The sequence below is a fragment of the Oryctolagus cuniculus genome, chromosome 18 (genome assembly GCF_964237555.1).
Source record: "Oryctolagus cuniculus chromosome 18, mOryCun1.1, whole genome shotgun sequence".
In the NCBI taxonomy this organism is placed as follows: Eukaryota; Metazoa; Chordata; class Mammalia; order Lagomorpha; family Leporidae; genus Oryctolagus; species Oryctolagus cuniculus.
The window spans coordinates 19509416-19535419 of record NC_091449.1 but is presented as its reverse complement, the minus strand read 5'-3'; the positions used below and the strand labels follow the sequence as shown (position 1 = coordinate 19535419).

The 26004-nt window shown below is 56.7% G+C and overlaps 3 protein-coding genes and 1 long non-coding RNA gene across 7 annotated transcripts; 3 read left to right on the top strand and 1 right to left on the bottom strand.

The window, feature by feature from the left end:
- Positions 1-408: 408 nt before the first annotated feature.
- Positions 409-1070, top strand: LOC138846492 (uncharacterized). Its single transcript, XR_011384013.1, has 2 exons — positions 409-530; positions 830-1070. It is a non-coding gene; the product is annotated as an uncharacterized lncRNA (long non-coding RNA).
- A 6153-nt stretch (positions 1071-7223) lies between these two features.
- Positions 7224-10687, top strand: TYROBP (transmembrane immune signaling adaptor TYROBP). Its single transcript, XM_008249547.4, has 5 exons — positions 7224-8238; positions 8581-8607; positions 8773-8907; positions 9102-9145; positions 10494-10687. The coding sequence occupies exons 1-5, from the start codon at positions 8031-8033 to the stop codon at positions 10557-10559; spliced, it is 480 nt and encodes a 159-aa protein (XP_008247769.1). The 5' UTR covers positions 7224-8030; the 3' UTR covers positions 10560-10687.
- Positions 10688-10832: 145 nt separating this feature from the next.
- On the bottom strand, positions 10833-12775 carry HCST (hematopoietic cell signal transducer). The gene is made up of 4 exons (XM_002722226.5): positions 12599-12775; positions 12194-12217; positions 11197-11328; positions 10833-10973 (listed from the first exon to the last, which is right to left on the bottom strand). The coding sequence occupies exons 1-4, from the start codon at positions 12639-12641 to the stop codon at positions 10933-10935; spliced, it is 240 nt and encodes a 79-aa protein (XP_002722272.1). The 5' UTR covers positions 12642-12775; the 3' UTR covers positions 10833-10932.
- A 928-nt stretch (positions 12776-13703) lies between these two features.
- On the top strand, positions 13704-20249 carry NFKBID (NFKB inhibitor delta). 4 transcript variants are annotated; one of them, XM_070062476.1, is made up of 11 exons: positions 13704-13844; positions 15191-15291; positions 15899-16098; positions 16327-16517; positions 16602-16707; positions 16843-16989; positions 17126-17177; positions 17269-17417; positions 18788-18904; positions 19106-19270; positions 19747-20249. In XM_070062476.1, exons 3-11 carry the CDS (start codon positions 15973-15975, stop codon positions 19798-19800), a joined length of 1107 nt encoding a protein of 368 aa, XP_069918577.1. In that variant the 5' UTR covers positions 13704-13844; positions 15191-15291; positions 15899-15972; the 3' UTR covers positions 19801-20249. The 4 variants fall into 4 exon arrangements, with proteins under 4 accessions (XP_069918577.1, XP_008247766.2, XP_069918579.1 ...); XM_008249544.4 differs by lacking the exon at positions 13704-13844 and adding an exon at positions 15485-15569 and having other exon boundaries at positions 15111-15291; XM_070062478.1 differs by lacking the exon at positions 13704-13844 and having other exon boundaries at positions 15177-15291.
- The last annotated feature ends 5755 nt before the right edge of the window (positions 20250-26004 follow it).

The window sequence follows — 26004 nt, the reverse complement described above, 5'->3', positions numbered from 1 at the left end:
CTGCCGGGGCTAGCCGTGGGCACAGGGAGTTCTCACTTTCCACCTGCAGGCTCTTTGAGAAGGAGGTGGGGACAGGGAGATGCCACGGACGTCCATCCGTGGGGGCCCAGGGCCCCTCCTGCCTTCTGGGAATTACACTTCCTCTGTCTTGCATGGGCTCTCCCAGCACCAAAAGAGGATTCAAATTCAAGTCCATGGCTTGGGAGCTTCAGGAAGGACTGGAGGGGCGGAAAGGAAGGAGGAGCAGATCAATGAGGGCTGTGTTATCTAGGACAATGGTGCTCAGTCTGCCCGGGGATTTCTGGAATTCAGGGCAGACTCTGCACCCTGGAGTCATCTCACGCAGGGGGAGAAGAACTGGGGTATTCATTCGCCAGCCCCCAGCAGCCCCTGGTGGAGGGCTGCTCTCAGGGGCAACCACTCCTTCCTGTATGCCCCACCCTTGGGCAGCCTGGGTCCCGGCAGTCAGAGAGCCCTGGAGCAGAGCCACTGTGCGTGCAGCTGGAAGCCGGGCGGTGCCCTGGGAAATGGTGTGTTCTGAGGGAAGGTGGGTGCGGTCCCAGCCGCGCCCCCCGAGGCTTCTCCCAGGGACCGTTCCTCCCCCCTCCCCTCCGGGTGTCCTCATGGTTCCACGCATTGCCTTGCAGACGCTGCCTCTGCTTCTGTTCAGGGGTGGGCAGGTGATTTGTGCCACACCAATGACCGCCCTTCCCCAGGGCCATGATCTTTTTCTAAAAATCATAGTTCCTGGGGCTGGCGTGGCAGCGCAGCGGGTTAAGCCGCAGCCAGCAACACCAACATCACGTATGGATGCCGATTTGTGTCCTAGCCGCTCCACTTCCAGTCCAGCTCCCTGCTAATGAGCCAAGGAAAGCAGCAGAAGATGGCCCCAGTGCTTGGGCCCCTGCCACCCACGTGCAAGACCCGGATGAAGCTCCTGACTCCTGACTTGGGTCTGGCCCAGCCTTGGCCATCGGGGCAATTTGCAGAATGAACCAGCACATGGAAGATCTGTCTCTCTCTGTCTCTCCATTTCTCTGTAACACGCCTTTTCAAATAAATAAATAAATAAATGCTGAAAAAAATGAAATTGTAGTTTCTGCAAGAGGGTCCTATGGTGGCAGAGACTAACTCTGTCAGAAGCAGAGGGAGTGCGGTGAGGAAGATCAAAATTGGCACACAGAGAAGTCTGTAGGCTCCGATCTGTGGGAAATCCCGTCCCCCCTCTCCTCTGCCTGCACCATGCTCAGCCCTCCCTTAGAACCTGCGTGTTAACCGTGGGTTAACCTCAGGTTAAACTAGCTGAGTTCAAATAGGGCATTTGAAACCCCTGGTGTGAGGGAGGACGTGGGGTTGGCTGTCAGGACCCCAACCCAAGTAGTGGCTTAAAACAAAGATCTGTAAGCTCTCACCGTTCCGCAGACCCATCTGGTGGCTCTTCTGCCCTACACGGTGTGGACCGGGGTCACTCAAGTGGCTGCATTTGGAAGATCCACGATGACTCCGGGCACCTGGCGGGGGCATCGATGCTGGCGCCGGCTGCAGCGCCTCCAGGTGGTAGCGCGTCCTTTTAGGGGGCGTGGTCTCACGCTCCAGGAAGGCAGCTTGCACTTCCGGGCAACACGGGGCTGGCTTCTGGGAGGAAGCTGTAAGTCTCCTTAAGGCTCCAGGCTCGGAACCAGCATAGCCCCATCTACACTACATTCTTTTTTAATATTTATTTTTAAAGACCTATTTGAAGGGCAGAGTTACAGAGAGGAGACTGAGAGATCTTCCGTGTGCTGATTCACACACATGCACACACCCAACAAATGGCCACAATGGCTGTGGCTGGGCCAGGCAGAAGCCAGGAGACTGGAACAGCATCCGGGTCTCTCACATGGGTGGCAGGGACCCCAAGCACTTAAGGTGCCTTTCACTGCCTTTGCAGGCGCGTTAGTAGGGAGCTGGATCGGAAGCAGAGCAGTTGGGACTCGAACCGGTGCTCATACGGGATGCTGGCATTGCATGTGTTGGCTCAATCCACTGCACCACAGCATCGGCCACTTGATTGCATTCTTGGTCAAAGCAATTCACAAGGCCAGCTCAGATGAAGTGGGAGGCGGGGCGGGTAGAGTAATCTCTCCACCTTTTGATGAGAGGGACATGGGGAGCAAACATTCTTGGTGACCATCTTGGGAAACTGCCTGTCCCAAGTGGCCTAAAAAAAGGTAGAAGTCTCTCACATAACAGTCTAAGGCTGCTGTACCCTGAAATCATGGACAAGATTCCTCTCTCGTTGCTTAACAGCAAGCTTCCTGAAGCTACTCAACACACTTACAGCCCATAATAATTCTTTGTCTACCTGTCACATGGTCACCTGCAACTGTAATAGTTGCTTTAGCTAAAAAGGTCTGCTGAGCTGTCTTCCCAGGGTCCCTGATAAAACTGGACAGAACTGGCTGCAGCCAACCTTACAGTGAAGCCTGCACAGATCGGCTCAGACTAACCAGAGAGCCCCTGCGGGCTTTGTCCCAGAGCTGGATGCTACACCTCCTGGCTCAGGAGACACCTTGGAACCTGTGACATGTGTGAACGCACCATCAAAGTGATACAGGGGGAGCAGGTGGGAAGTTAGGTGAGCTGGGAGGTTTTCCCACAACTTGTGTCTCTGCAGCCAGGTGCTGTAACTCCACCCCCTTACACATCAATCCAGCACACCCGCTCTCCCAGGATGCACCTGCGTCTCATCAAAGGTTGGGAGGGAGGGGACGCCACAATGGCCACATGGGAGTTAAACTCCACGTGGAGATGCCTGAAAACCTCACTTTAAACCGCACCCAAACTCCACCCTGTTTGTATAATCAATCAGGGGACCACACTGACCCCATACAAGGCGCGGCTGCACTGGGGGAGCGGGCCTCTCGGCTTTGTGCCGGTCTTCATGGCCATCTTCTGGCTTCTCCCACGTTCTCCTGGCAGGCAGCTCTCTGGCCTCTCACGGCAGGTGCGTCTCCTCATGGGGTGGCCCACACTCACACGTGAATGTATGCTCTCATTTTTGCACCACATTTATATCTCCACTTTGAATTCTTGTCTCCTGTGGGGGCAGGAACTTGGAATAAGAACCAAAAACCGTATTTCCCATAACAAAAGGACTCTCCCCACCCCTTTCCTGCGCATCTATGGTGTTCCGGTCACTTTATTGCACCCAGTTCTGCCCCATTACTGTACCCCCATAAATTCCCAAAGCCCTCTCGGTCTGGGGAGATTGGTTTGAGCTTCGTAATGACCTACTCCTTTATCTTGCAGGCCCACAGTTAATGATAAATGTTCTCTTTTCTGAAGATGAGTTCAGTGGTTTTACCCCGGTAACCGCGTGCACCGCTTGGAGGACGTGCCTCTGATAACTCCTCCAAGGCAGTGGGCCTGAGCTTCTCATCCTCACACGTGTTGCCTTCATTTGCTTGTCCCAAGATGCCCCCTCGAACCTTCAAATTACAGCTGCAGAAGGGCGGGCATTGAGCCCCGCAGTTAGGATGCATTTGGACGCCTGCATCCCGAGTCAGAGGCTGGTTCCGGTCCTGGCTCCTCTGCTTCCACCAAGCTTTCTGCTCATGCACGCCCTGGGAGGCAGAAGATGATGATGGCTCAAGGACTCAAGTCCCTGCCACCCGTGTGGGATGCTGGGATTGGGTTCCTGGCTCCTGGCTGCAGCTTATGGCAGTACTGACTGTGGTGAGCATTTGGGGGGTGACCCAGTGGATGGAAGTTCTTTGTCTCTCTGTTTCTCTACCTTTCAGGTAAAATGAAAATAAATACATTTTAAACATTTTTTAAAAATTCCAGCTACTGGGAAAATCAAAGGCTATGACCGATAAACTGTCCATTTCCCACACCACCTGTCAGCTGGAGTGAAGTCGCGCAGCCACTCTAAATGCAAATGAAGCTGGAAAATACGATCTTTGGTTCAGTGTCCCTAGGCCCTGCCACAAATTATGTGGCAGAGGGACAACAACATATTGGGGAGCGCTAGCATTCTTTATTTTTCAATTTTTAGAATTGCGGCAAAATACACACAACAACATGTAGCATCTTAATCATTTTTAGGAGTACAGTTTGGTGATATGAAATGGATTCATAATATTGTGCAGCCATCCCCGCCATCCATCTCCAGAACCCTTCTCATCTTGTCAAACTGAAACTCAGTCCCTGTTCATCACATTCTCCCCACCCAACCCTCTCCCGGAAGCCCCTGGCAACCACAGTTCTAGTGTCTGTCTCCATGAACTTGACTGAGTGTCTCATATAAGCGGAATCACACAGTACAAGATTCTGGCTTTCCTATCCCGCCCCGTGGTTAATTCAGGGAGATACAGCGCGTGTCTCTGGAATGTTCCTCAGCCCCTTCAGAGCTCAGGAGCCGGGGGTAATTTAACCGCGGGCCAGTTAGTCCCTCCAAAGAATCTGGGTGAGCACCTACTATGTGTGCTGGGTATGTGACAATGACCAAGACAGAAAAGTCCCTGTTCTCGCGGAGTTTCCATTCCGTAGGAAATGGCAGACAGCAAAACTGGGAATACGTAAGTCAGAATTTCAGATGTGACAAACACTGGGGAGAAAATGAAACCAGAGTGTGGCCAAGTGACCTAAGCAGTGGTGGCCAGGGGAGGCCTCTGTGAGAATGAACTTTGCATTGAGACCTGGATGGAGGGTGCCGAGGGGCCAGGGACAGCAAGACTTTGGGGAAAACAGCTCGGATGGGGCATCTTGGCTTGTCTGCTGCTGAGAGGGCAGAAGGCCACAGGCGGGCAATTCGTCAACAGTGGAAGTTTGCTGGGCTCCACGATCCTGGAGCCTGGGGAATCCAGGGGCAGGATGCCGTCATCGTGCAAGTACCTCTGTGCTGGTCCTGATGTGGCAGGGGGCGAACGAGCCTGGGGGGAGACGGAGAGGGGGTATCAGGCCGGCCTTCGGGCAGGAGCCAAGTGACGAGCTCCTGGAACAATGGCAGGTCTCACACAGGCCATCAGTATTGCCTCCTGTGATGTGCATTGGCAAGAAGCTGGCGTCAGGAGCCAGTGTCCCACCCCAAGCAGCAGCCAGGACACCCAGGCAGTGAGTGAGTGTGTGGTGCGCTCAGTGAGGGGAAGAGTGGCAGGAAGTGAGGACAGAGAGGTGGGTGAATGTGTCTTTTTAAATTTCTTTTGGGTAAATAGGTAGAAGCAGAAATCCTGGATCAGCGGCTAGATGACTGTTTAAGTTTCCAATGAAGCACCCAGTTGTTTCCCAAAGAGGTTTTTCTCTTTGCCATTGTGCAGCATAGGAGATCTCCGCCTGCCCCACACCCCCGCTGGTACCTCTGTCAGCAGTCACTCCGCTGGGTGTGTCCGATGCCCAGACACACCTCGGCTTCCCCTTGTATCTCTCTAGCGACCAGTGATATGGAGTACTTTCTCATATGTGTTCTGGCCACCTGTGTCTCATCCTCTATGACGTGTCTGCTCAAAAATTGGGGGGCTGTTTAAAAAGTTAGGGGTTTTTTTTAATTCTTTTTTTATTTTTTGACAGGCGGAGTTAGACAGGGAGAGACAGACAGAAAGAAAAGACAGGCGGAGTTAGACAGGGAGAGACAGAGAGACAGAAAGAAAGGTTTTCCTTCCGTTGGTTCACTCCCCAAATGGCCACTACGTTGGCGCTGCGCCAGTCCGAAGCCGGGAGCCACTTCCTGCTTCCTCCTGGTCTCCCATGCAGGTGCAGGGCCCAAGCACTTGGGCCATCCTCCACTGCACTCCCAGGCCACAGCAAAGAGCTGGACTGGAAGAGGAGCAACCGGGACAGAATCCGGTGCCCCGACCAGGACTAGAACCCAGGGTGCCGGCGCCGCTAGGTGGAGGATTAGCCTAGTGAGCCGCGGCACCGGCCTAATTCTTTTAATTCTTAATTTTCCTTTGATTTGAAATGCAGGAGCCAAAAGGAGATCTTCCATCTGTTGGCTCACTCCTCAAACGCCTGCAATGGCTGGGACTGGGCCAGGCCAAAGCCAGGAGCCTGGAGCTCCCTCTCTATCTCCATAGCAACTGGAGTCACCACACCGAGGTCCTCCAGGGAGATCGGGGGCTTCCCAAGCACCATCTTGACCACTCTGCCAAATGCCTGCCCCTGTCTGATTTTTTTTTTAAATTTTTTTGACAGGCAGAGTGGACAGTGAGAGAGAGAGAGAGAGAGAGAGAGAGAGAGAGAGAGGTCTTCCTTTTGCCGTTGGTTCATCCTCTAATGGCCGCCACAGCCAGCGCACTGCGGCCGGCCGGCGCACCGTGCTGATCTTTGCCTGGCAACTGTGGGGCATTTGGGCTGTGCAGCGACAGAAATGGCAGCCAGGGGAGCAGGGAGGGCAGCAGAGAGCCAACCCCGCGTCTGGGAAAGGCCTTCCCCAAGCCATGGCCCTGCGTCAGCAGACTGAGACACTGCAGATCCTGGGCGGAGGCCCCCAGCCCAGCCCCCTGGAGCAATGCCCTCCACGCCATCCTCTCCTTCACCGCCCGGCCCAGACACCAATCCGGCCTGCACGCCTCTGTGGTCTGCACAGCGGTACTGATTGCAAAAGGATTGCAACACCTCTGGTCCGCCACCACCCAGCCCGTTCCCTCGCATTGCTTTCCCTTCCCCATATCCCAGCTACTAAACGGGGCTCCAGTACCCCCACCCTCCCCCACCCTGGCCACATCTGTCCTGATTGGACGGTGTGCCCGATGTCCTGGCTGCTAGGTCGAGTATCTTCTGGGGACAGCTCTGGTCTGGTGGGAGATGGCAGCAGGGGACCCAGTGGCTGGTGCTGCGGGGTGGAGGGAGGGGTTTTATCCAGGTGAGCTCAGGGCTGGGTGCTCGTAGGACAGCAGCGATGACAAGGATGATGAAGATCATTTCTTGAGCACACGCCACTCACTGTTTTCTTACACTTCCCCACACACTCACCCTAAACCGGACCAGTGCAGGAGCCTAGGGCCCTCCTCCCGCCCCTGCTCCCCCTGCCCACAGCCAGAGGGACCCTGTGAACCCAGAGTTGTGGCAGCGCCAGACTTCCAGTCCCCTCCCCTCCCGCACCAGCCACCCAGCGTCTGTCTCATGACAGTCCAATTTCCCCTTTCCTGAGCGCAGCCCCGGGGAGAGGCTGCCATGACGTGTGGGTGGGGGAGGGGTCTTACTAGCTCATCCCCAGCACTCTAACCTCAGGTTCCTCCTTCCTCCACCCCAGTTTGGGTTCCTGCTGGGGGGCTCAAAGACCCTGCCTCCTCTCTCCCTCTGGCCTCACTTTCTGCCACTTCCTCACCCTGCAGGGAAGCCCCCCACCTGCCGAGCCTAGAGCCCCTGCTTCTGTCTCGGGGCTGTGTGTTTCTACACCATCTTTCTCCTCCTTGCTGTTGTCTTCTTGTTGTTGTCACTCATCCTTTATTTTTCTTTCTCCTTAAGAATCAAAACTCTGTCTTTGGGTCCTGGGTTCCATTTCCGCCTTGGCAAGCACAAATGGGCATGATAAGTGATTTAACACTTGGGATGGAGTGCCTGCATTAGGGCCACATGCAAATGGCTCCTTAAAAAATTTTATTTATTTGAAAGGCAGAGTTGGTGGGGGTAGGAAGAGAGGGAGAGAGAGAGAGAGAAAGATCTTCCATGCCCTGGCTCACTCCCCAAATGGCCACAACAGTCAGGGCTGGGCGAGGTGGAAGCCAGGAGCTTCTTCCGGGTCTCCCACGTGGATGGCAGGGCCATCCTCTGCTCCTTCCCCATGCGCGTTAGCAGGGAGCTGTGAACCAGTGCTCATATGGGAAGCCAGCGGTCACAGGTGCCATCTTTCCTAACAACCCAGAAAGGTGGAGCTCAGTGGCCCGAGCTCGTCCAGCCGTGGGGAGGCAGAGCTGGCTCCAGCCCTAGCCACTGACCCTCCTGTTGCCATGGCACCGACACCGAGCTGGGGATGCGGGTTGAGGATTGACACGGGCACCTGAGCTTGTCGTGTCCGGCACCGGGCTGTCTGGGCCCGATTCTTTCTGATGTTCTCTCTCTCTGTCCCTCCTCCTTCGCCACTGTCCCCTCCTCCTCTGCCACCGCCGGCCTCAGACTTCCTCCTTCGCTTGGTTGGACGCTACGCCTCATCCCGCTGGCCCTCGGACGGTGGTGTCCAGTCGTATGCTGGTGTCATGGGGGGCCTGGAAAGCTCCAGCAGGCTCCTGTTCCTGCCTCTCCTTCTGACCGTGGGGGGTGAGTTGGGGGCTTCTGCAGCTGTCTCCTGAGGATTGGGGGAAGGGGCAGGAAGCAGGGTGGAGCGAGTGAACCAAAGGGGGGGTTGGACTGGAGCAGGTTCTCAGCCCCCCCAAAGCCTGAGGGTCTTTGCTGAGCCGCAGTCCCCAAGATTCGGTTTCCTGTAGAAAGCAGGGGAGGAGACATCCGAGTTGTTGCAGCAAGACAAGGCCCTGTAGAGGTAAAACCCTTCCATGGCCCTGACGCCAGCCAGGCGCTGCTCCCCACCCCCACTCCCAGCCTCCAGACCTGCACTCCAGTCACAGCTCGCTGCCTCAGTTTACCTTCTTCTTCCCTCCTCAGGTCTCAGCCCTGTCCAGGCCCAGAGCGGTAGGTCTAGCCCTTACAATCCCTCTTCCTACCTCCCAAAGACTTCCCCCTCTCTGCCCCCTCCCCAATCTTCCAGGGCCTCCCTCTGCTGACGCCCACCCCCCAGTTCCCAACCCCACACTGACCTCCTCCCCACCCCTACCCCCGCCGTGTGCCGATTCTCAGAGTGCACCTGCTCCTCCCTGAGTGCGGGGGCGCTGGCGGGGATCGTGCTGGGGGACCTGGTGTTGACCCTGCTCATCGCCCTGGCTGTGTACTCGCTCGGCCGGCTGGTCCCTCGCGGCCGAGGGGCTGTGGACGGTGAGTGGGACAGGCAGGGGTGGCCTGGGGCGCTCTGAGCACTGGCCTGGTGGTGGTGGTGGTGTTCTTGGTGGGGCAGGCTAAGGGCCTGTTCACTGGCGTCAGAGGGGTGGTGATGGAGGCTGCAAGGTGAGGACAACAGAATGGTCCCAATTCACTGTCCTGCCCGTCTTTTGCACCCTGCGCCCCCGCAGTGACCCGGAAGCCGCGCATCACTGAGACCGAGTCACCTTATCAGGTAAGGAGCCAGGCCTCTTCCCCGAATCTCACTCCTGCCTAGCAGGTGTCTGCCCTGTGTACCCCACACGCCCTCCGGGGGACCCTTGAAGCCACTTTCTCCAAAGCTCCCCGTGCCTAGAAGGCCAATGGGGGCATCTGTCCAAAACCGCATTACCTGATCCACCCTGGCCTTGTGCTCAGCTGAACCCTCGCGGAGAGGACATCCAGCGAAGGCTTTGCCTTGGTCAGGCAAGCTCAGGCCTTTGGAGCGGGCAGGCTCGAAATCGTCCTGGAAAATCCCTGGCCCCAGGACACCCTGATGTCTGAGAGCCACTCTCAGGAGGTTGTCATGCAGCCTTTGTTTGGGAACTCCGGAGAGGGGAGCCCTCCGATCCGGGGACTGTGTGTGTGTATGTGTGTGTGTGTGTGGCGGGGGGGGGGGGGGGGGCGTGCTATGTCCCTTTAAGAAGCTGATGGAAACCAGAGACTTCAGAAAAGTCCACGCCAAGAATCACAGGTGCATATGATCTAGGGGCCGTGTCCATGTCCTTGAACCCCTTCTTAGAAACTGTGGTGCGGACAGAGGCAGGGGCCGCGCCTCCGAGCAACGTGCACACACAGACTGGTCTTCCTATGGGATTTCAGGTTTCAGGGGTTCTGTGTGAGGCCGCCCCTTGCCCCATAGACTCCGCCCCAAAAAACCCCACTTGTGACCCCGCTCTGTGGAGGCAGGTGTGTGGTCTCACGTGGCCTGCCTGGCAGCTCTGCCTCACTTGTGAATACAGCTTCCTCCTAAGAATCTCAAGTTTGGCTCGGTAAGAGCCGGCGGGCCTCGGTGGGCTGGGAGTGAACTCAGGCTGTTCAGTGTGCCAGATGTGGGACTCGGCAGCACAGCGCACCCCGCAGCTGGGGACACCGGCCAGAGTCAAATGAACAGACAGAAGTATGTTGGGACAAGTCACGAAGGAAGGAAAGCGAGCTGGTGAGACAGACTGGAGTGCAGGGGAGGGAACTAGAGACAAGGAAATTCACGAAGGAAGGAAAGGAGCTGGTGAGACAGTGACTGGAGTGCAGGGGAGGGAACTAGAGACAGGAAATTGAGAAACACTTCTCTGAGGATGTGACGTGAGCTGAGACTTGAAGCCGGGGAAGACTGAGGGAATAGCATGTGCAAAGGCCCCGGGGCCTGGGGAGAGGGGGAGGGGCATCCTGAATGGACTTGAATGCAGACCAGATCTCTGTCATGGCTATGATGCTGAAGCTGTGGGCCACTGGGAGAAGAGGGCCCGATTTTGTTTCGGGTTCATTAAGTGGGCCCGGTCCACTGATGGCTCCCAGTGTGTCCACTGATGGCCCCACCCCTTTAGGAGCTCCAGGGTCAGAGGTCAGATGTGTACAGCGACCTCAACACACAGAGGCAGTATTACAAATGAGCCCAAACCGCGACAGTCCACAATGGGACGCCTGGATCCAGTGCTTCCTGACGGCCACCCAGCACCCCAGCGTGCCCTCCCTGACACCTCTCCCCTCTGTTGCTGCCAAATAAACATGGAGCACAAAACTGCTGTGGTGTGATGGTGGGGGCCGGGGTGGGGGGAGGGGGTCACGCGGGGACCTGACCTGCGTGGGCCTCGCACCCCGACACAAGCTAAGCGGGAGGGCAGCTTTGGGAATCCTGAAATTCTTTGAGGAAGAATCAAACCAGAGGCATTTCAGTGGCTTTATTCCCATCGACAGCACAGAAAGGGCAGTGTCATGGGGCCAGGGTGAGAGGGCCAGAAGTCTAAGGTCGAAGTGACAGGAGGGTCAGCCCCGGCCCGGCATGTTCATGTAGATTTTGCCATCCTCTGGGGGTAGGGAAGAGAGAGAGCTGAAGCCTGACCACCCACCAGCGCCCCACATCCCCACCCCTGGGGGCCAGGGCTTTCCTCAGGGGCTCCCCCAGGCACCTCCCCCAGGGCTTCCCCAGCACTGCCTCCAGGGCTTCCCCTGGAGTCCCATCCCTGGGACCCCCTCCCTAGGGACCCCGCCCACACTCCGGGCCCCGCCCCGCCCCTTCCCTGCCCTCACCTTGGGTGGGCCTGTGACGTGGGCGGGCGCACGCAAACACCACCCCCACAACCAGCAGCGACACGACGGCGTCAGCAGCCACAAGGCCCGCGAGGAGCGGCAGGGAGAGGGGCCCACATCCGGAACAGGAACCTGGAGGGGGGGGCCCCCGAGACGAGGAGGGGGCTGAGGGGGCGTTCCGGATCCCCAGGGCTGTGCTTCGGCCACAGGGAGACAGGAAGTTCCCCGCGGGGGCGGGGGAGCGCGGATTCCCTGGAGTTGCTCTTGGGGAAGAAGGAGCCAGGGCACCCCAGGGCCCCCCGGGCTGCGGGCGGGCACGTGGGGTACTCCCAAGGAGAGGCGGGGAGTGAGGGCGGGAGGAGGAGGGAGGACGCCCACACCCATCTCCTTCAGAGGGACACTCAGCACCCCCGCTGCCCACACGCAGCCCAGCCTCACTTCCCATCCTGCCCCAGACACCGCCACACCTTCCTGAAGACCACCAGGCGCGCGACAGCCCCACCCCCAACCCCGCCTCCTTTGCATCTCCGGTAGGGCCCTGCCCTGAACACCACCCGCATGCTAAGACAAGGCCGGCCCCCAGCCTGGGGGGCAGGTGGGGGGCTCACTCTCAAGGTTACCCACACCTACACCGCGTGTGCTCGCCCCCTTTGCCTTTCACCAAGCCCTGTTCTTTCCCCCCCAATCTAAAAGCTCCTGGTTGTGTTCTTACATGCGGGCGACAAGAACCTGCAGGTCCCTCCCAGCCCAGGCGGTGCTCTCCATCCCCACAACATAATGGGGGGGTCCCTGACCCTCTAACAGGGCCACTGACTCCCTGGGGCTTTGGTTACCCAGAGAGGGCTGTAGGTCCTCTGGAGCCTCTAATTTGGGAAAAGGAGAGGAGCTGGTGGCGTGGAGAGACCCGCTGTGGTGTGCGTGGAGCGCAGGCCAAGCGTTAGGGACCGAAGCCGCACACCTGATGCGCCAGGGCCAAAGGGAGGGAAGGCTGTCTCACCTGGGGGCGTCTGAGCTGCCGCCACTGTAGAGAGACATAGCAGGTGGATGAGGCGGGGGAGGGAGACCCTCAAAGCAGGGTGCAGGGAAGGTCCCTGAGATGTCTTCTGGGTCCCGGGGGGTCGAATGGGACAGGGGTGCCGAGTGGGAAGAGGAGCACCCAGCCACAGAACAGCGGCAGCGGCTCAGAGACCCGGCAACGGGGGGGGGGGGGATGAACAGGCAGCTCCCACTCATCCCCAGTCCCCCCGCACCCCCCCCCAGCCTCCCAACTCCACCGGGACCCAGACCCAGAAACTGAACGGGGTCTTTAGGAAAGGAAGGGCCCGCCCTTAGCACCCCGCTGTTCAGATGTCACTTAAGACACCTGCTGCCCCATCCCCACCCCCCAAACCGCTGTCTTCACCTGGGAGGAAAAGCAGGAGCAGGATGTGGCCTGGAGGGACCATGGTGGGCTGGGGGCGCACGGGGCCTGGCCAAGACCTGTGTCCAGAGAGGTCTGGAGGAGCTGAGAGGGAGCTGAGAGGTAGCGGATGTCACCCTGCTGGCACCAAGGCCACCCACTTCCTGTGTGTTTATCTGGGGTGTCCTTGTGACCGCCTTTGGGGAACAAGCTGGGGGGAGGGGAGGGGAGATGAGGAGGCCGATAGGACCAGCCAGGTGGGAGTGCAGATGGGCCAGGAGGTGGGTGCTAGGGAGGTTCTGGAACTATCCAGAAGGCGGAGCAGATGGGGTGGATGTGGCCAGAACTGAGAGAGCCCTCTGGCAGGAGCCAGCCTTTGGGCCCCAGCACAGAGGGGCGTCCACTGACCCAGGGACCGGGCACCCAGCAGAGTGCTCCCTTGATGAAATACATGGCTTTAAGTGTTGAATGAATCCATGAAGCCTGCCCTCTGAGACGGGGAAGGTGATGTGAGAAAGGGAGTGATTCCAGCCCGCCCAGTACTCAGATACAGAACTGTCCTCTTCTTAAAAAAAAAGGAGATAATTAAAAAAAATTTAAATTCATTTTTATTTATTTGAAAGGCAGAGAGAGAGATAAAGAGAGAGAGAGAAATCACTTCCATCCCTCCCTGGCTCACTCCTTTGTCTGCCCACAACAGCCCAGGCTGGGTCAGACGGGAGGCAGAAGCTGGGAGCCCAGTTGGGGTCTCCCATATGGATGGCGGGGACCCAAGGACCTGAGCCTGCTGCCTCCCGCGGTGCGTGTTAGCAGGAAGCTGGAGCCAGTGACTCAAACGCAGATGTGATGCCACGCGACCCCTTAACGGGCAGAAGGCCAGCCCCAGGTACAGGGTGTCCGTACTCCCAGCCCCTCCCCGCCTAGGGCCCTGGAGTTAAGACCAGCAGCCCCCTCCCCCTACGTACACACTCAAGAAGCCAGGGACGCCGTCCCCGCCTCCTCCCCGGAGACCCAAGAGTCAGCAGCTCCTCCTCGCTAGGTTTGCTGGAGCGCGACGCGGGGACTCCCGGGCCTGTGGGCGGAGCCTTGCCGGGTCGGGGCGGAGCCCAAACTCCAATTTAAAAACGCGCGGGGGAACCCTGCTAAAGCTTGGGGACCCGGCGGCGGCTCCGCGGGACAACAGCGAGGCTGGCGCAGCGCCGAGGCCGCGGCCCTGGGGGCCCGCCATCCGCGCCACGGAATCCCCGAGGTAAGGAGCGAGGGCCGGGGAGGCGCGCTCAGCTCCGCTAGGAGCGAGGGGCGGGGGGCCGCACTCTCCAGTCCCCGAGAGACCGAACTGGAGCTTCGATGCCCAGGTCCTGAGAGCGAGGGTGCTGGCGTTTGGAGGGACAGAGGCCGGGACTCTTGGGTCGCGACGCAGAGCGGCTGGGATTCTGGACTCCGAGTCCTTGGGGACGCAGGGAACTGGGGATCCGGAATCCTGGGTCCCAAGGGTGAAAGGCCTGGGGGGGAGAGGGTTCAGACCTCTAGTTCGGACCCTTGGGGGGAGGGGGCTGGGGACCCAGACCCCGTCCCATAGAAGGCCTGATTCGGTCTTTGGGGGTGTGGTTTCAAACCGGCCACTAGTATCGATTGGAAGCTTAGGCTCCTGGCCTTGGGGTTCCCGCTGGCCGTGACCTTGGTCCAGCCCCGGGTTTCCCGCATCGCCCCCGGACCAGGGTCCCCGGGCTGGGCAGGAATTCCCCACGTGCGGGGATTCCACCAGGGCCACGCTTGGCCGCGCGCCCCGCCTCGGAGCAGGACACCTGCCGCCGGGCGCTGGGAGGGGAAGGGGAGACGGAAGATTCCCTTGCGTGTGCGCCGTGACGTCGGTGCGTCGCGGCTGGGTGTTTCCGAGTCGGCCCTCGGCAGCTTAACCCTTCCTTCGCCGGAACCTCGGCTCGGAAGGTTGAGGCTTGAGGGTCTGAGAGCTTCCTGAGGGCTGGGAAGAAGGGAGTTTGGGGACCGGAACGTCAGGGGGCTGAGGGCCCGAGCTCGGGGGGCCTGGGGAATTGGATGCCGGGCTCTGGGACCGCCGCGTCTGCGGGGTAGGGCCCTGGACCCCCAGACACCTGGAGTGCTGGGGGCTGTTACCTTGTGGGAGAGGGATCGAGGAGGGCTCGGAGCCCTGGCTTCCGGTGGGGGGGGGGAATAGGGGGTTTGCCCCTAGAGCACAGGGATAGTGGCAACCCGGAGAGAAGTCTCCAGGGAGCGATGCCCGAAGACTCCTGAAGCCTTCGGACTGGGCGGTCTGGGGTGGGATTTTTTACGGAAGCGAGGGGAGCTGCAGAGGGGTGCCCTCCTCCCCCTTCCTCAGTTTCCACTACGCTGGTGGAAAGTTGGGTCGGAGGGACAGTGCGGAGCAAAGAGAAGGAAAAGGCGGGGGCGGGCGCCGCACACAGAATCTGCTGCTGGCTTTGGACTTCCTTCTCGGCGGCACAATGTGCCAGTTTTTCCGCGCGGGAGGGCGAGGAGGAGGCACCCACACTCACTTCCCCCGCGCGATTGGTGACTTAAGGACCCCCTGACGACTTCCTCTCCTCCTCCCCCGCTCAGTGAGCCGGAATGAACGCAGCCACTGCCCGACACAGACGGTGAAGAAGCTCCTGGAAGAACAGAGGCGCCGCCAGCAGCAGCCAGATGCTGGTGGGGTCCCGGTGAGGCCCGGGAGCCCTGGGAACGGGAGCGCTCAGGGGCCCGGGAGCTGTCCCACAGGGATTTAGTGCCTTGCTGGGTGGGCCCTTGGGACTTAGAGACTTGCGGTCCTGACTGGCAGGTTGCGAACAGAGGCGGAGGAATCTGCCATCTGCCGGATGAACTGACTCGGATGAACTGCTTCTACCTTTACAGGGACAGTTCCCACCTCCCCAGTCCCAGCTGCAGCCCCAGCCCCCGCCCCCGCCCCTGATCCCATCTGTGAATGAGGTGGAACCTGGTAAGTTGGGGAGAGCAAGCCCCTGGTTCCCCCAGTGCCCAGCCACAACTGTTAGGACTTGGGGTGGGGGGCTTGGAGGCCCTCGTTCATGCTGGGACTCAGCTGGCCCTCCCAGATTCCCTGGGGACCACAGGCTATGCCCCAGCCCTCCAGGGCCCCAGGCTGCTGGCATTTTGGTACCCCAAGAGTTCAGAGACCCCATCAGTCAGTCTGGCAGGAGTCCAGGTGCCAGCTGCTTGGTGTGCCAGGTTCTAGACCCCAGCCCTGGCTGTGAATTCTCCAGCTGTGGTAACCAGGCCTGTCCCTGCCCCCCCGTGCCCACTTCCTAGGACACCAGGACACCGTGGGCTCTGGCCTTGGCAACCTGGCTCCCGTCGCTGGCTTTCCAGACTGGGACTCCAGCATGCACACTGCCTATCCAGACAGTGCCTTCTCTTACCCCATGTGTCCTGCGGAAGCTACCCTCACGCCTGATTTCCACCTATCCTTGGACCAAGGGCGGTCGTGCCCATTTTCCCTGGGGATGGAGGTGAGACACAGGGTGGGGACAGCAGGCTGAGGGGCTCCGAGAAGTTTTGAGTTGTGAGATGTCTGGGGCTGGATGAAGATCCCCTTCCTCAAATGTTCAGGGTCACTTGGCACAGATGGGACACCTGGCCACTTGACCAGGGCGTGTGCATGTGTGTGTGTGTGCTGCGTGGTTAGGGCTGGGGGTTCTCGGCTGACTGCTCTCCCCATCATCACCTGCACCCTGCAGGACTCCCTGGACAGCACTCGGCTGTATGCAGAGCCTTCCATACCACAGCCAGCATCCTGGAGAGTTTCGGGACTCCCCCCGGGACCCCCACCTTTGCCCGCTTCTACTGGGCCGTCCCTGGACACAGCGCGAGCTCACATGCTGGCTTTAGGGCCTCAACAGCTGCTGGCCCAGGATGAAGAGGGGGACACGTGAGTATGGGGGAAACGGGGTGCCCTGCAGGCTCCTCGCTCAGCCGAGGGGCTGTTCTCACTGCTGCCCCCACCTGTCCTCAGGCTCCTGCACCTGTTTGCAGCCCGGGGCCTGCGCTGGGCAGCATACGCCGCAGCCGAGGTGCTCCAGGCCTACAGGCAGCTGGACGTTCGTGAGCATAAGGGCAAGGTGAGGCCTGGAGTCCTGGAGGAGAGGGGAATGGTACTCCTGGTTCCTGGCCCTGAGGGCGCTGGCAACTGGGATCCCTCGCTTTGAGAGGGGAGGCTTCAGGGCACCCAGACTAACTCGTCTGTGACCCTGTAGACCCCTCTGCTGGTGGCTGCCGCCGCCAACCAGCCCCTGATTGTGGAGGATCTGCTGAGCCTGGGAGCAGAGCCGAATGCCACCGACCATCAGGGACGTTCCATCTTGCACGTGGCTGCCACCTATGGACTGCCGGGAGTGCTCTCGGTACGGCCAGCTGGCAGCGGGCTGGGGGTGGGGGGGGGAGGCTCGGGTAGACCAGTTGCTCAGATCCTGGCTTCTAGAGCTGGGAGGCCTGGGGAGACCCCTTTGTAATAGCACCCTGTCTTCTCCCCACCATCAGGCTGTGTTTAACTCAGGGGTCCAGGTTGACCTGGAAGCCAGAGACTTTGAAGGTAAGGTGAACATGGGCAGGACTGGTGGGGCAGGTGGGGCAGGGTGGGGCAGGTGCTCCAGTATAGCTCCCTCACTCTCTCTGTTCTGCAGGACTCACTCCCCTCCACACAGCTATCCTGGCCTTCAATGTCGCCATGTGCCCACCCAACCTCTGTCCCCAGGGGCTGAGTACCCAAGCCCGAGACAGGCTGGCTTGCGTTCAGATGTTGCTGCATGTGGGTGCTGACCACACCAGCCAGGTGAGCTGGGCTGTGGGTGGCGGGCCCATGGGTGGGCGTATAGGATGGGGCCACTGACCTTGCCTCTTCCTAGCTGTGTGACCCCCATCGTGTTCCATCACTTCTCTGTGCCCTGATGTCAAGCTGGCAATGAGGTTACTGATCTTAGCTTACATGTGAGGCCCCTAGTCATGGATTCTCACAAACACCGTGTAAGGCAGGGATTCTTACTACTTTCTGTATTCTGCTGGTTTGGAAACAGGTACAGGGAGTCAGAAATTTTCTTTTTAAAGATTTATTTATTTAGTTGAAAGTCAGAGTTAGAGAGAGAGATCTTCCATCTGATGGTTCACTCCACAAATGGCCATAACGGTCAGGACTGGGCCAGGCCAAAGTCAGGAGCCTGGGCCTCCCTCCAGACCTCCCAGGTGGGTGACAGGAACGCAAGCACTTGGGCCACCTCCCACTACCTTCCCAGGTGCTTTAGCAGGGAGCTGATTTGAAAACGGAACAGCTGGGACTGGAACCGGTGTTCCGATATGGGGTGCCAGCATTGCAAATGGCAGATTAGCCCACTGCGCCACAGTGCCGGCCCCCAGAACGCTTATAAACTGTGAGTGTCAGAGAGGGGATTAGAGCCCAGGAAGTCCGGGCCTAGAACCTGGCTCATGATTAGTGAAGTTCCTTCCCTGCGGCGGCAGCCTCTTCACAGGCCGCCCCACAGAATCAAATGTCCACCACGTTGTGTGATGGGACAGTCTTAAGCTGATGTTTGTAATGTTGCATTTTACTTCCTATTTTTTGGTTTTAAAATGTTCTGATGCTCCTGCCTCATTCTCTTGTATTAAATACCCTGTGATATAAGAGACAGAAACCATCCATTTCATTAAACATCTGTGCCTTTAAAAGATAACTCTTCTAACCCCAGTTGCACTGTAAAAGCTTAATGATAATCTCAAATATCCTGGCTGTGCTTTGGCTTAGAAGCGACAATTTATTTTTTCATTAAAAAAAATCAGGATCTGAATACAGCTCCTCCATCTCTTTGTTTTCTCTCGGTAGTTTATCTGGTGAGCAAACTAGGTTGTTCTGCCACTCCCCACGCATTAAAGTGTTCGTGTTCATTATTATTCCAGACTGCATAAAGGCACATAATGAAGTTTCATTTTAGAAAATGTCTTTTCTTTCTTCTAAGATACAAAGACAACAGCTCGCCAGCCCTGGGTGTAGTCTTAGAGCTGCGACTCCTGTTCTTGTAAACAGGGTGCGTTCAGTGTGTTAAAAATAGAAAGTGCCAGCCGGGAGAGCTCCTCCGAGCCTCAGAGACACTTGGGTAGGAGAATCCTGCCGGTGAATGTACACTTCTGTGAGCCGTCCCTCCCCTCCCGCAGGAGATCAAGAGCAACAAGACGGTTCTGCACTTGGCCGTGCAGGCTGCCAACCCTACCCTGGTTCAGCTGCTGCTGGAGCTGCCACGGGGAGACCTGCGGGCCTTTGTCAACATGAAGGTGGGGGCCCAGGCTGGGACCTGCAGATCGGGCGAGAGCCGCCAGGGAGGGATAGCGGGATGCAGAGGGGGCGGTGGAGGCGGGCAGAGTGTAGGACAGACAGGGAGGGTGCAGGGGCCGTGTGGGGTGGGGCCTGGGGAAGTGTAAGGTGCCCAGGCCAGCAGAGACCACATCCTTACCACCTTTCCCTCGCTGTTCCAGGCCCACGGGAACACAGCCCTCCACATGGCGGCTGCCCTGCCCCCTGGGCCGCCCCAGGAGGCCATCGTGCGGCACCTGCTGGCAGCGGGGGCAGACCCCACACTTCGCAACCTGGAGAATGAGCAGCCTGTACACCTGCTGCGGCCCGGGCCGGGCCCCGAGGGGGTGAGCACTGAGCCTGACCACTGCCCCCACCCCCAGTCCCGCCTTTAGAGGGTGCCTTCTAATCCCAAAAGGTGACCTCCACCCCACCCAACCCCGGCCTCCAGTATGACCTTTGACCTCAGTGTCAGGTTCTATACCTCAGGAGAGTGACTCTGACCCTGACCTCAAAGTGGGACCTGTACTTGACCCCAAGGTGTGACCTCTGATCCCCTGGAACACGAGGTCCAAATCTTAAATATGGCTTTTGAGTCCTTGCCTCTGCCCCTTGACCCCCGGTGGGGACCCCGAGAGAGCAGCCCCTTTCCCTCCACCCCCAGTTCTGGCTCCCGGCCCTCTCTGGGTGTGTTACTTCAGCCTTTCGCCTCCAACGCCAAGTCTTGAGTCTGGCCCTCTGGCCTTCGAACCCAGCCGACCCCTCTGGGCTTCTCCCCGACCCCTTCCTCCCCAGCGTCTCACTCTGCCTCGCTTGTCCACAGCTCCGGCAGCTGTTGAAGAGGAGCCGTGTGGCGCCCCCAGGCCTGTCCTCTTAGGACTCAAACCCAGAACCTGGACTGATTTTCCAGTCCCCACCGTCCTGTGGGACAGCCAGCGTATGCGAATGATGCAAATCCATGATAATGTATGTGCAGTGTCCTGCCATTGGGGTCTTACATTAAAACCCTGAAGTGGCTGCTGGGGGGGTTGAGCAGTCCCCAATATTTGGGGGTGGTGTGATGCCCCTCCCCCACCCACAAGGTGCCTTCTTGATGATTTCTGTGAAATCGAGGCCCCTTGATTGTTTCTGTGAAACACCCTGAGCCCCTGTTGCTTTACCCACCGGGATTTTTTTTTGGATCATCTCCCCTGACTGAGGTCTTTATACCTGGAAATTTAGATGAAATGTGCCCTATGTAGTACTCGGGGCATCCCTACATCATCCCAGGGTCAGGCCCCCTGACCCCTGCCTGAAACTCCCCATTAAACTCAGTTTGGACTAGAACTGCCGTGCTGTGATCTTTCCTGGGCCGCTGGTGCTGGGGAGTGGCTGTGGTGCCCTGTGGCGGGCTCAGGTTTGGATGAACGTTGTTGCCTGGGTGGAACACATAGCAGACACCGTGGGTGCCAAGCCCACATCCCGTCACCCTCACCCTGTACCCACATGGTGGCTCGCCAGTGTTTACCGGGAGCGTTTTCGGACCACTGCCCCTCTCTCTGCTCTGCGTATGAGCACGGCAAGTCTCGATCCAGGGAGTTCGTGCCCGCTTCTTATGCCAGCAGCCTTCAACCCATGGCTGATAGGAGATGGCTTCTGAATGCGCCCGGTTCCCACTGTCCCTGTAGGAGTCACTCAGACATGAGTGTTCAACTCGGGCTCCCCGCGTGCCCACACCACACTACAGCTCCAGGTCCTAGGGTTCGGGCTTGATACCATTCCTTACCATCTCTGTGTCTCTTCTCACCTCCCCTGCCAGCGTTCTCCATCCCTTCCAAATAAACTTGTTCTCAAATCCTCAGGCCTCAGTGCCTGCCTCTGGAGTGATCCACAATGCTCCCAACTTGTACTGGTCCCACGGCCTCTGCTGTTTCCTCCGCCACACTCTAATCACCCAAAGGGCCCCCACCCTGAAATCCCTGGGACCATCTGCTCAGAGCCTCTTGGTGACAGCATACTAAGTGAATATGAGGGTGCCTGAAAATGGTTGTGGAAAATTAGAATTAAACGATGAAGTTTATTTTGGTGTAAAAAAGTAAAAATCCATGCATACATTTTCCCGTGATGCATTTTCTTAAAGATTAATTTGAAAGAGAGAGTGGCAGAGAGATGGTCCAACCGCTGGTTCACTCCCCAAATGGTGGCAGTTGATGGGACTGGGCCAGGCCAAAGCCAGGAATCAGGAGCTCCATCCAGGTCTCCTGCATGAGTGCAGGGGCCCAAGACCTTGAGCCGTCCTCTGCTGCTTTCCCAGGTGAGTTAGCAGGGACCTGGATTGGGAGTAAGCGAGACTCAAACAGGTGCCACATGGGATGCTGATGTTGTAAGCAGCGGCTTAGCCCGTTGTGCCACACACTGGCCCCACATCATGCACATTTCCTGTGAACTCTTGGAAGACCTCTTGAATAGGCACACTTCAGGGCATTTGCCAGTGTCTACACCCCAAAACTTAGGGGTTAGAACAACCGCTTTGGGGACCAGGCATGTAGTCTAGCGGTTAAGGTACCCTTGTCCCATATCAGAATACCTGGGTTTGATGCCTGCCTCCAGCTCCGGACTCCAGTTTCCTGCCGATGTGGACCCTGGGAGACGAGGTGAGGGCTCCAGTAGCTGGGCTCCTGCCACCCTCATGGAAGACCTGGGTTGCATTCCCAGTTCCTCCCAGCTCTGGCCCCAGCCCCATCCAGCCTTGGCCAGTGTAGGCATTTGGGGAAAGAGCCAGCCAATGGGAGTGCTCTCACCCTCTCTTCCCTCTGCCCCCACCCTCCTCCCTCTGTCTCTCAAATGAATAAAAATGGAAGAAACCTTATCTGTTTCTGATTCTGCAAACTGGGCTCAGCTGGCAGTTCTGCCATCTTGCTTTGGCTGCTCACGTGGCTGCAGGTGCGAATTCCAAGACAACTTCTGACAGCTCAGCTGAGATGCCTGGAACTGTGGGGGCAGGGGGAGCATCCCCAGGGTGAAGGTTAGTCCAGTTCTGGTGTCTGGGAGGTCCTTAAGTCACTGGAGGCGTGCCCTTGGGAGTGTCTCTTGCCAGAGGGCCGGTTGTGTAAGCCCAAGTGGAGCCCAGCTGCTCTCTGCTTCCTGGCCCACCGTATGACCCTTCCTCTGCCCACATCCCGAGCTCCCTCTCGCTGTGAGCTCCTTGGCACCACCTCGGGACTTCCCCAGCAAGAGCTCCTTCAGGGGATGCCAAGCCTATGGGGCCACCTGACCTTGGACTGTGAACCCCCAAAACTGTAAGCCAAAGTAAACCTCTTCTCCTTGTAAAGTTAGCGTCTCTTGGGTATTTCACTGTAGTCATGAAAAGCTGATTAACACACCATGTGGCAAAATCACATGACCAAGCCCAGAGTCGGTGTGGAGGCGCTCTCCAAGGGCACGGTTGTTGGGCAGCAGAGTTATCAGGGATGCCAGTGTGAAGCCTCCTATATCAACTACCGTGTGCCAGCATGGGTGTTCCTACAGCGCTGACACAGTGACAGCTGGTCCATGGAGTTCGTGGGCATGTACTGTATGTCATTGATTCTAAGGAGAATGTACTTGAAAGCCATCACACAACTGTGTGACACAATCTAATATTTACTTTATTATTATTGTCTTATTACCATGCATGGCATCTCAGATTTCATTGACATAAGATGGATATATTGGGCCAGCACTGTGGTGTAGCAGGTTAAGCTGCCATCTGCGGGGCCAGCATCCTATATGGGCACTGGTTCAAGCCCCAGCTGCTCTGCTTCTGATCCAGCTACTTGCTAATGTGCCTGGGAAAGCAGCAGAAGATAGTCCAAGTGCTTGGGCCCCTGAACCCACGTAGAAGACTCGGAAAAAACTCCTGGCTCCGGATCAGCGCAGCTCTGTCTGTTGTGGCCATTTGGGGAGTGAACCAGCGGATGAAAGATTCTCTCTCTCTCTCTCTCTCTCTCTCTCTCTAACTCTGCCTGTCAAATAAATAAATAAAATCTTTTTTAAAGAGTTAGAGAGAGAGAGAGAGAGAGAGAGGTCTTCCTTCCATTAGTTCACTCCCCAAGTGGCTGCAATGGCCAGAGCTGTGCCGATCTGAAGCCAGGAGCCAGGAGCTTCCTCCAGGTCTCCCATGTGGGTGCAAGGGCCCAAGCACTTGGGTCATCCTCCACTGCTTTCTTAGGCCACAGCAGAGAGCTGGACTGGAAGAGGAGCAGCCGGGGCTAGAACCGGCGCCCATATGGGATGCCGGCGTCACAGGTGGAGGATTAACCTAGTGTGCCACGGCGCTGGCCCCATAAATCTTTTTTAAAAAATTTAAAAAGATGTATATCTGGAGCCAGCAGTGTGGCACAATAGATTAAGCCACCATCTGCAGCACTGGCATCACATATGGGTGTGGGTTCAAGTCCCAGCTGCTCCACTTCCAATCCAGTTCCTTGCTAATGTTCCTAGAGAAGCAGTGGGGGCTGACCCAAGTCCTTGGGCCCTTACACCCGTGTGTGAGACCTGGATGAAGCTCCTGGCTGCTAGCTTTGGTCTGGCCCAGCCCTGGCCGTTGTGGCCATTTGGGGAGTGAACCAGTAGGTGAAGATCTTTCTCTCTCTTTCTGTCTCTGACTTTCAAATAATAAATAAACACATCTTTTAAAAATAATAAAAAGGATGTATATCCGGATTGGTATGGTGATGGACTGCATTTTTTTATTTTTAATTTTTAAAATTTATTTGAAGGGCAGAGAGAGAGAAAGAGAAAACTTTCCACTGGTTCACTCCCCAGATGAACACAATGGCTAGGACTGGATGAGATTGAAGCCAGGAGCTCAGAACTCTATCAGGGTCTCCCACATGGGTGCAGGGACCAAGTACTTGGACCATCATCTGCTGTTTTCCCAGGCGCATTAGCAGGGAGCTTCATCAGAAGCAGGAGAGTGGGGACTTGGATCTCACTCGGTTATGGGATGCTGGTGTCGCAGGCAGTGAGTTAGCCTGCTGAGCCGCAGCCCTGGCCCCTGACTGCATGTTTGTGTCTCCACCTCCGAGTTCATATATTGAAACTGAAAACCTCAGTGGAATAGCATTTGTGTATGGGGACTTCGGGAGGTGATTATGTCATGAGGCTGCAGCCTTCATCATGAGATCTGTGACCTTATGAGAAGAGATGTGAGAGGGCTTACTTCCCCTTTCTGCGCCATGTGAGGGAGGACACCGCACCAAGATGGCAGTGTGGAGACCAGCAAGACGGCCCTCATCAGACAGCGAGTCTGCTGGCAGCTGCAGCTGTGAGAAACAGTGTGTCTTGTTTAAGCCATTCAGTCTGTGGTATCCTGTTACAGCAGCCTGCACGAAGACACAAACACACTCACTCACACACACTCACACACCACTAATATGATAGCAGCTTCGCATTATTAAAAGATGAATTATCAGGACTGGCACTGTGGCGTACTGGGCTAATTCTCCTGCAGTGCTGGAATCCCATAGAACACCAGTCTATATCCCGTAGAACACCATTTCTAGTCCCTGCTGCTCTTCTTCCGTTCCAGCTCTCTGTTATGGCCTGGGAAAACAGTAGAAGATGGCCCAGGTCCTTGGGCCCCTGCACCTGTGTGGGAGTCCTGGAAGAAGCTCCTGGCTTCAGATGAGTCCAGCTCCGGCCATTGCAGCCATTTGGGGAGTGAACCAGAAGATGGAAGACCTCTCTCTCTCTTCCTCTCTCTATCTCTCTCTCTGTCTATAAATCTACCTCTCAAATAAATAAATAAAATATTTTTTAAAAAACCAGAATTATCAAATCATCTTCAATGGGATACAAGAGCATCAAATGGAGAATAGAAAACTTATTTTTCCTGCTGAAACTTAAATAACAGTATTTTAGTATTTTAGTATTCAGTATTTCCACGAATCTGCCAACTTTCTTACAGCGTCACACACTGACTGCACTGAGCAGTGTGGCCTTTCATTTCCTGCCCATCTGCTGGGAGTTTCTTGCGTGTTGTTAATCTATTTGTCACTCCTGGTTGTGGAAACACAAAGGCATCTTTTCCCCTTGCATGTGATGTTGATAATAGATTTCTGCCAGGCACATCTGAGTAAAAGAAAAGGTGTAACCAGTACCGGAAAGGTGGTACAGTTTGTTAACACGACTGTGGCATTGTATCCGCCTTGCATCTTCCTTCTAACATCTACCAGGTGCACATTTAATATAAACGACTTATATCTGCATGTATATATTGTGAAGAGTCATTGCTAGCCTGTAGGCTTTTGGGAGAATTAGAAAGAAGCACTCCCTGCCCAAACCATGTGGCAGAAAAAGCCTGTGTTGCACAGACATTCGAACATGGCACATTACTGCCATCTGCTGGCAAGTCTGCAACGGTCTGACCTGGAACTTCGCAGAGCAGTTTGCTATCTCGTGAGACACCCTTGAGTTACTTAGACAGCAGGTTGCAATGTGGCCAAGATTATGGATGCTGGGGCCAGGATGTTTGGATGGAATTCCTAGCTCTGGCCCTTTGCAGATGGTGACCTTGACACCTGACGTGACCTCTCTGCCTTCATTCCTAATCAGTGGGCATAGTCACAGTACCTACCCCTAGAATGGAACTAATGATTAAGATTGCCAAAGCATGGAACCCTCAGAGCAGTGCCTGGCACTGTTTGCTGTTACAATGTTCCAAAATGTAACAAATATGAGGGGATTTCAAAGTTTGTGAAAAGGAAGTTTATTTTGGTGCAATTTTCTACCCATGCATATTTCTTCACGACATGCATTTTCCATGAAGTTTTTGAAGGCCCCTCTACTTGCTAAGTGGCAGTCACAGTTCTAATAACTCCTCAAATATTAGTCCTTTCCAATTCCCTTTACAACCTTCTCGGGATAGGTAACAGCACACGCAGAGGGCTGACTCAAGCACATCACACAGTGGTACACGTGGGAGCGTAACTTCCAGTGTCTTGTAGATGGCACATAGCCCTCTCCCGGACACGTGCCCGGAATTTCCACGCCCCGTGGGGATCCTTAAAGAGAGGTGAAGGTTTGGGGGAATGAGATAGGAAGGATAGTTCAAGATTCC

Excerpts from the sequence above, each read along its gene's own strand:
- TYROBP (XM_008249547.4), top strand. The coding sequence starts at position 8,031 with ATGTTCTCTCTCTCTGTCCCTCCTCCTTCGCCACTGTCCCCTCCTCCT. Across the intron at positions 8,239-8,580 it reads TCTCCTTCTGACCGTGGGGG|GTCTCAGCCCTGTCCAGGCC; the intron begins GTGAGTTGGGGG and ends TTCCCTCCTCAG. Across the intron at positions 8,908-9,101 it reads CGGCCGAGGGGCTGTGGACG|TGACCCGGAAGCCGCGCATC; the intron begins GTGAGTGGGACA and ends GCGCCCCCGCAG.
- HCST (XM_002722226.5), bottom strand. The coding sequence starts at position 12,641 with ATGGTCCCTCCAGGCCACATCCTGCTCCTGCTTTTCCTCCCAG. Across the intron at positions 11,329-12,193 it reads GGCAGCTCAGACGCCCCCAG|GTTCCTGTTCCGGATGTGGG; the intron begins GTGAGACAGCCT and ends CCCCCCCTCCAG. Across the intron at positions 10,974-11,196 it reads ACGTCACAGGCCCACCCAAG|AGGATGGCAAAATCTACATG; the intron begins GTGAGGGCAGGG and ends CCCTACCCCCAG.
- NFKBID (XM_070062476.1), top strand. The coding sequence starts at position 15,973 with ATGCACACTGCCTATCCAGACAGTGCCTTCTCTTACCCCATGTGTCCT. Across the intron at positions 16,518-16,601 it reads CAGGATGAAGAGGGGGACAC|GCTCCTGCACCTGTTTGCAG; the intron begins GTGAGTATGGGG and ends ACCTGTCCTCAG. Across the intron at positions 19,271-19,746 it reads CCGGGCCGGGCCCCGAGGGG|CTCCGGCAGCTGTTGAAGAG; the intron begins GTGAGCACTGAG and ends GCTTGTCCACAG.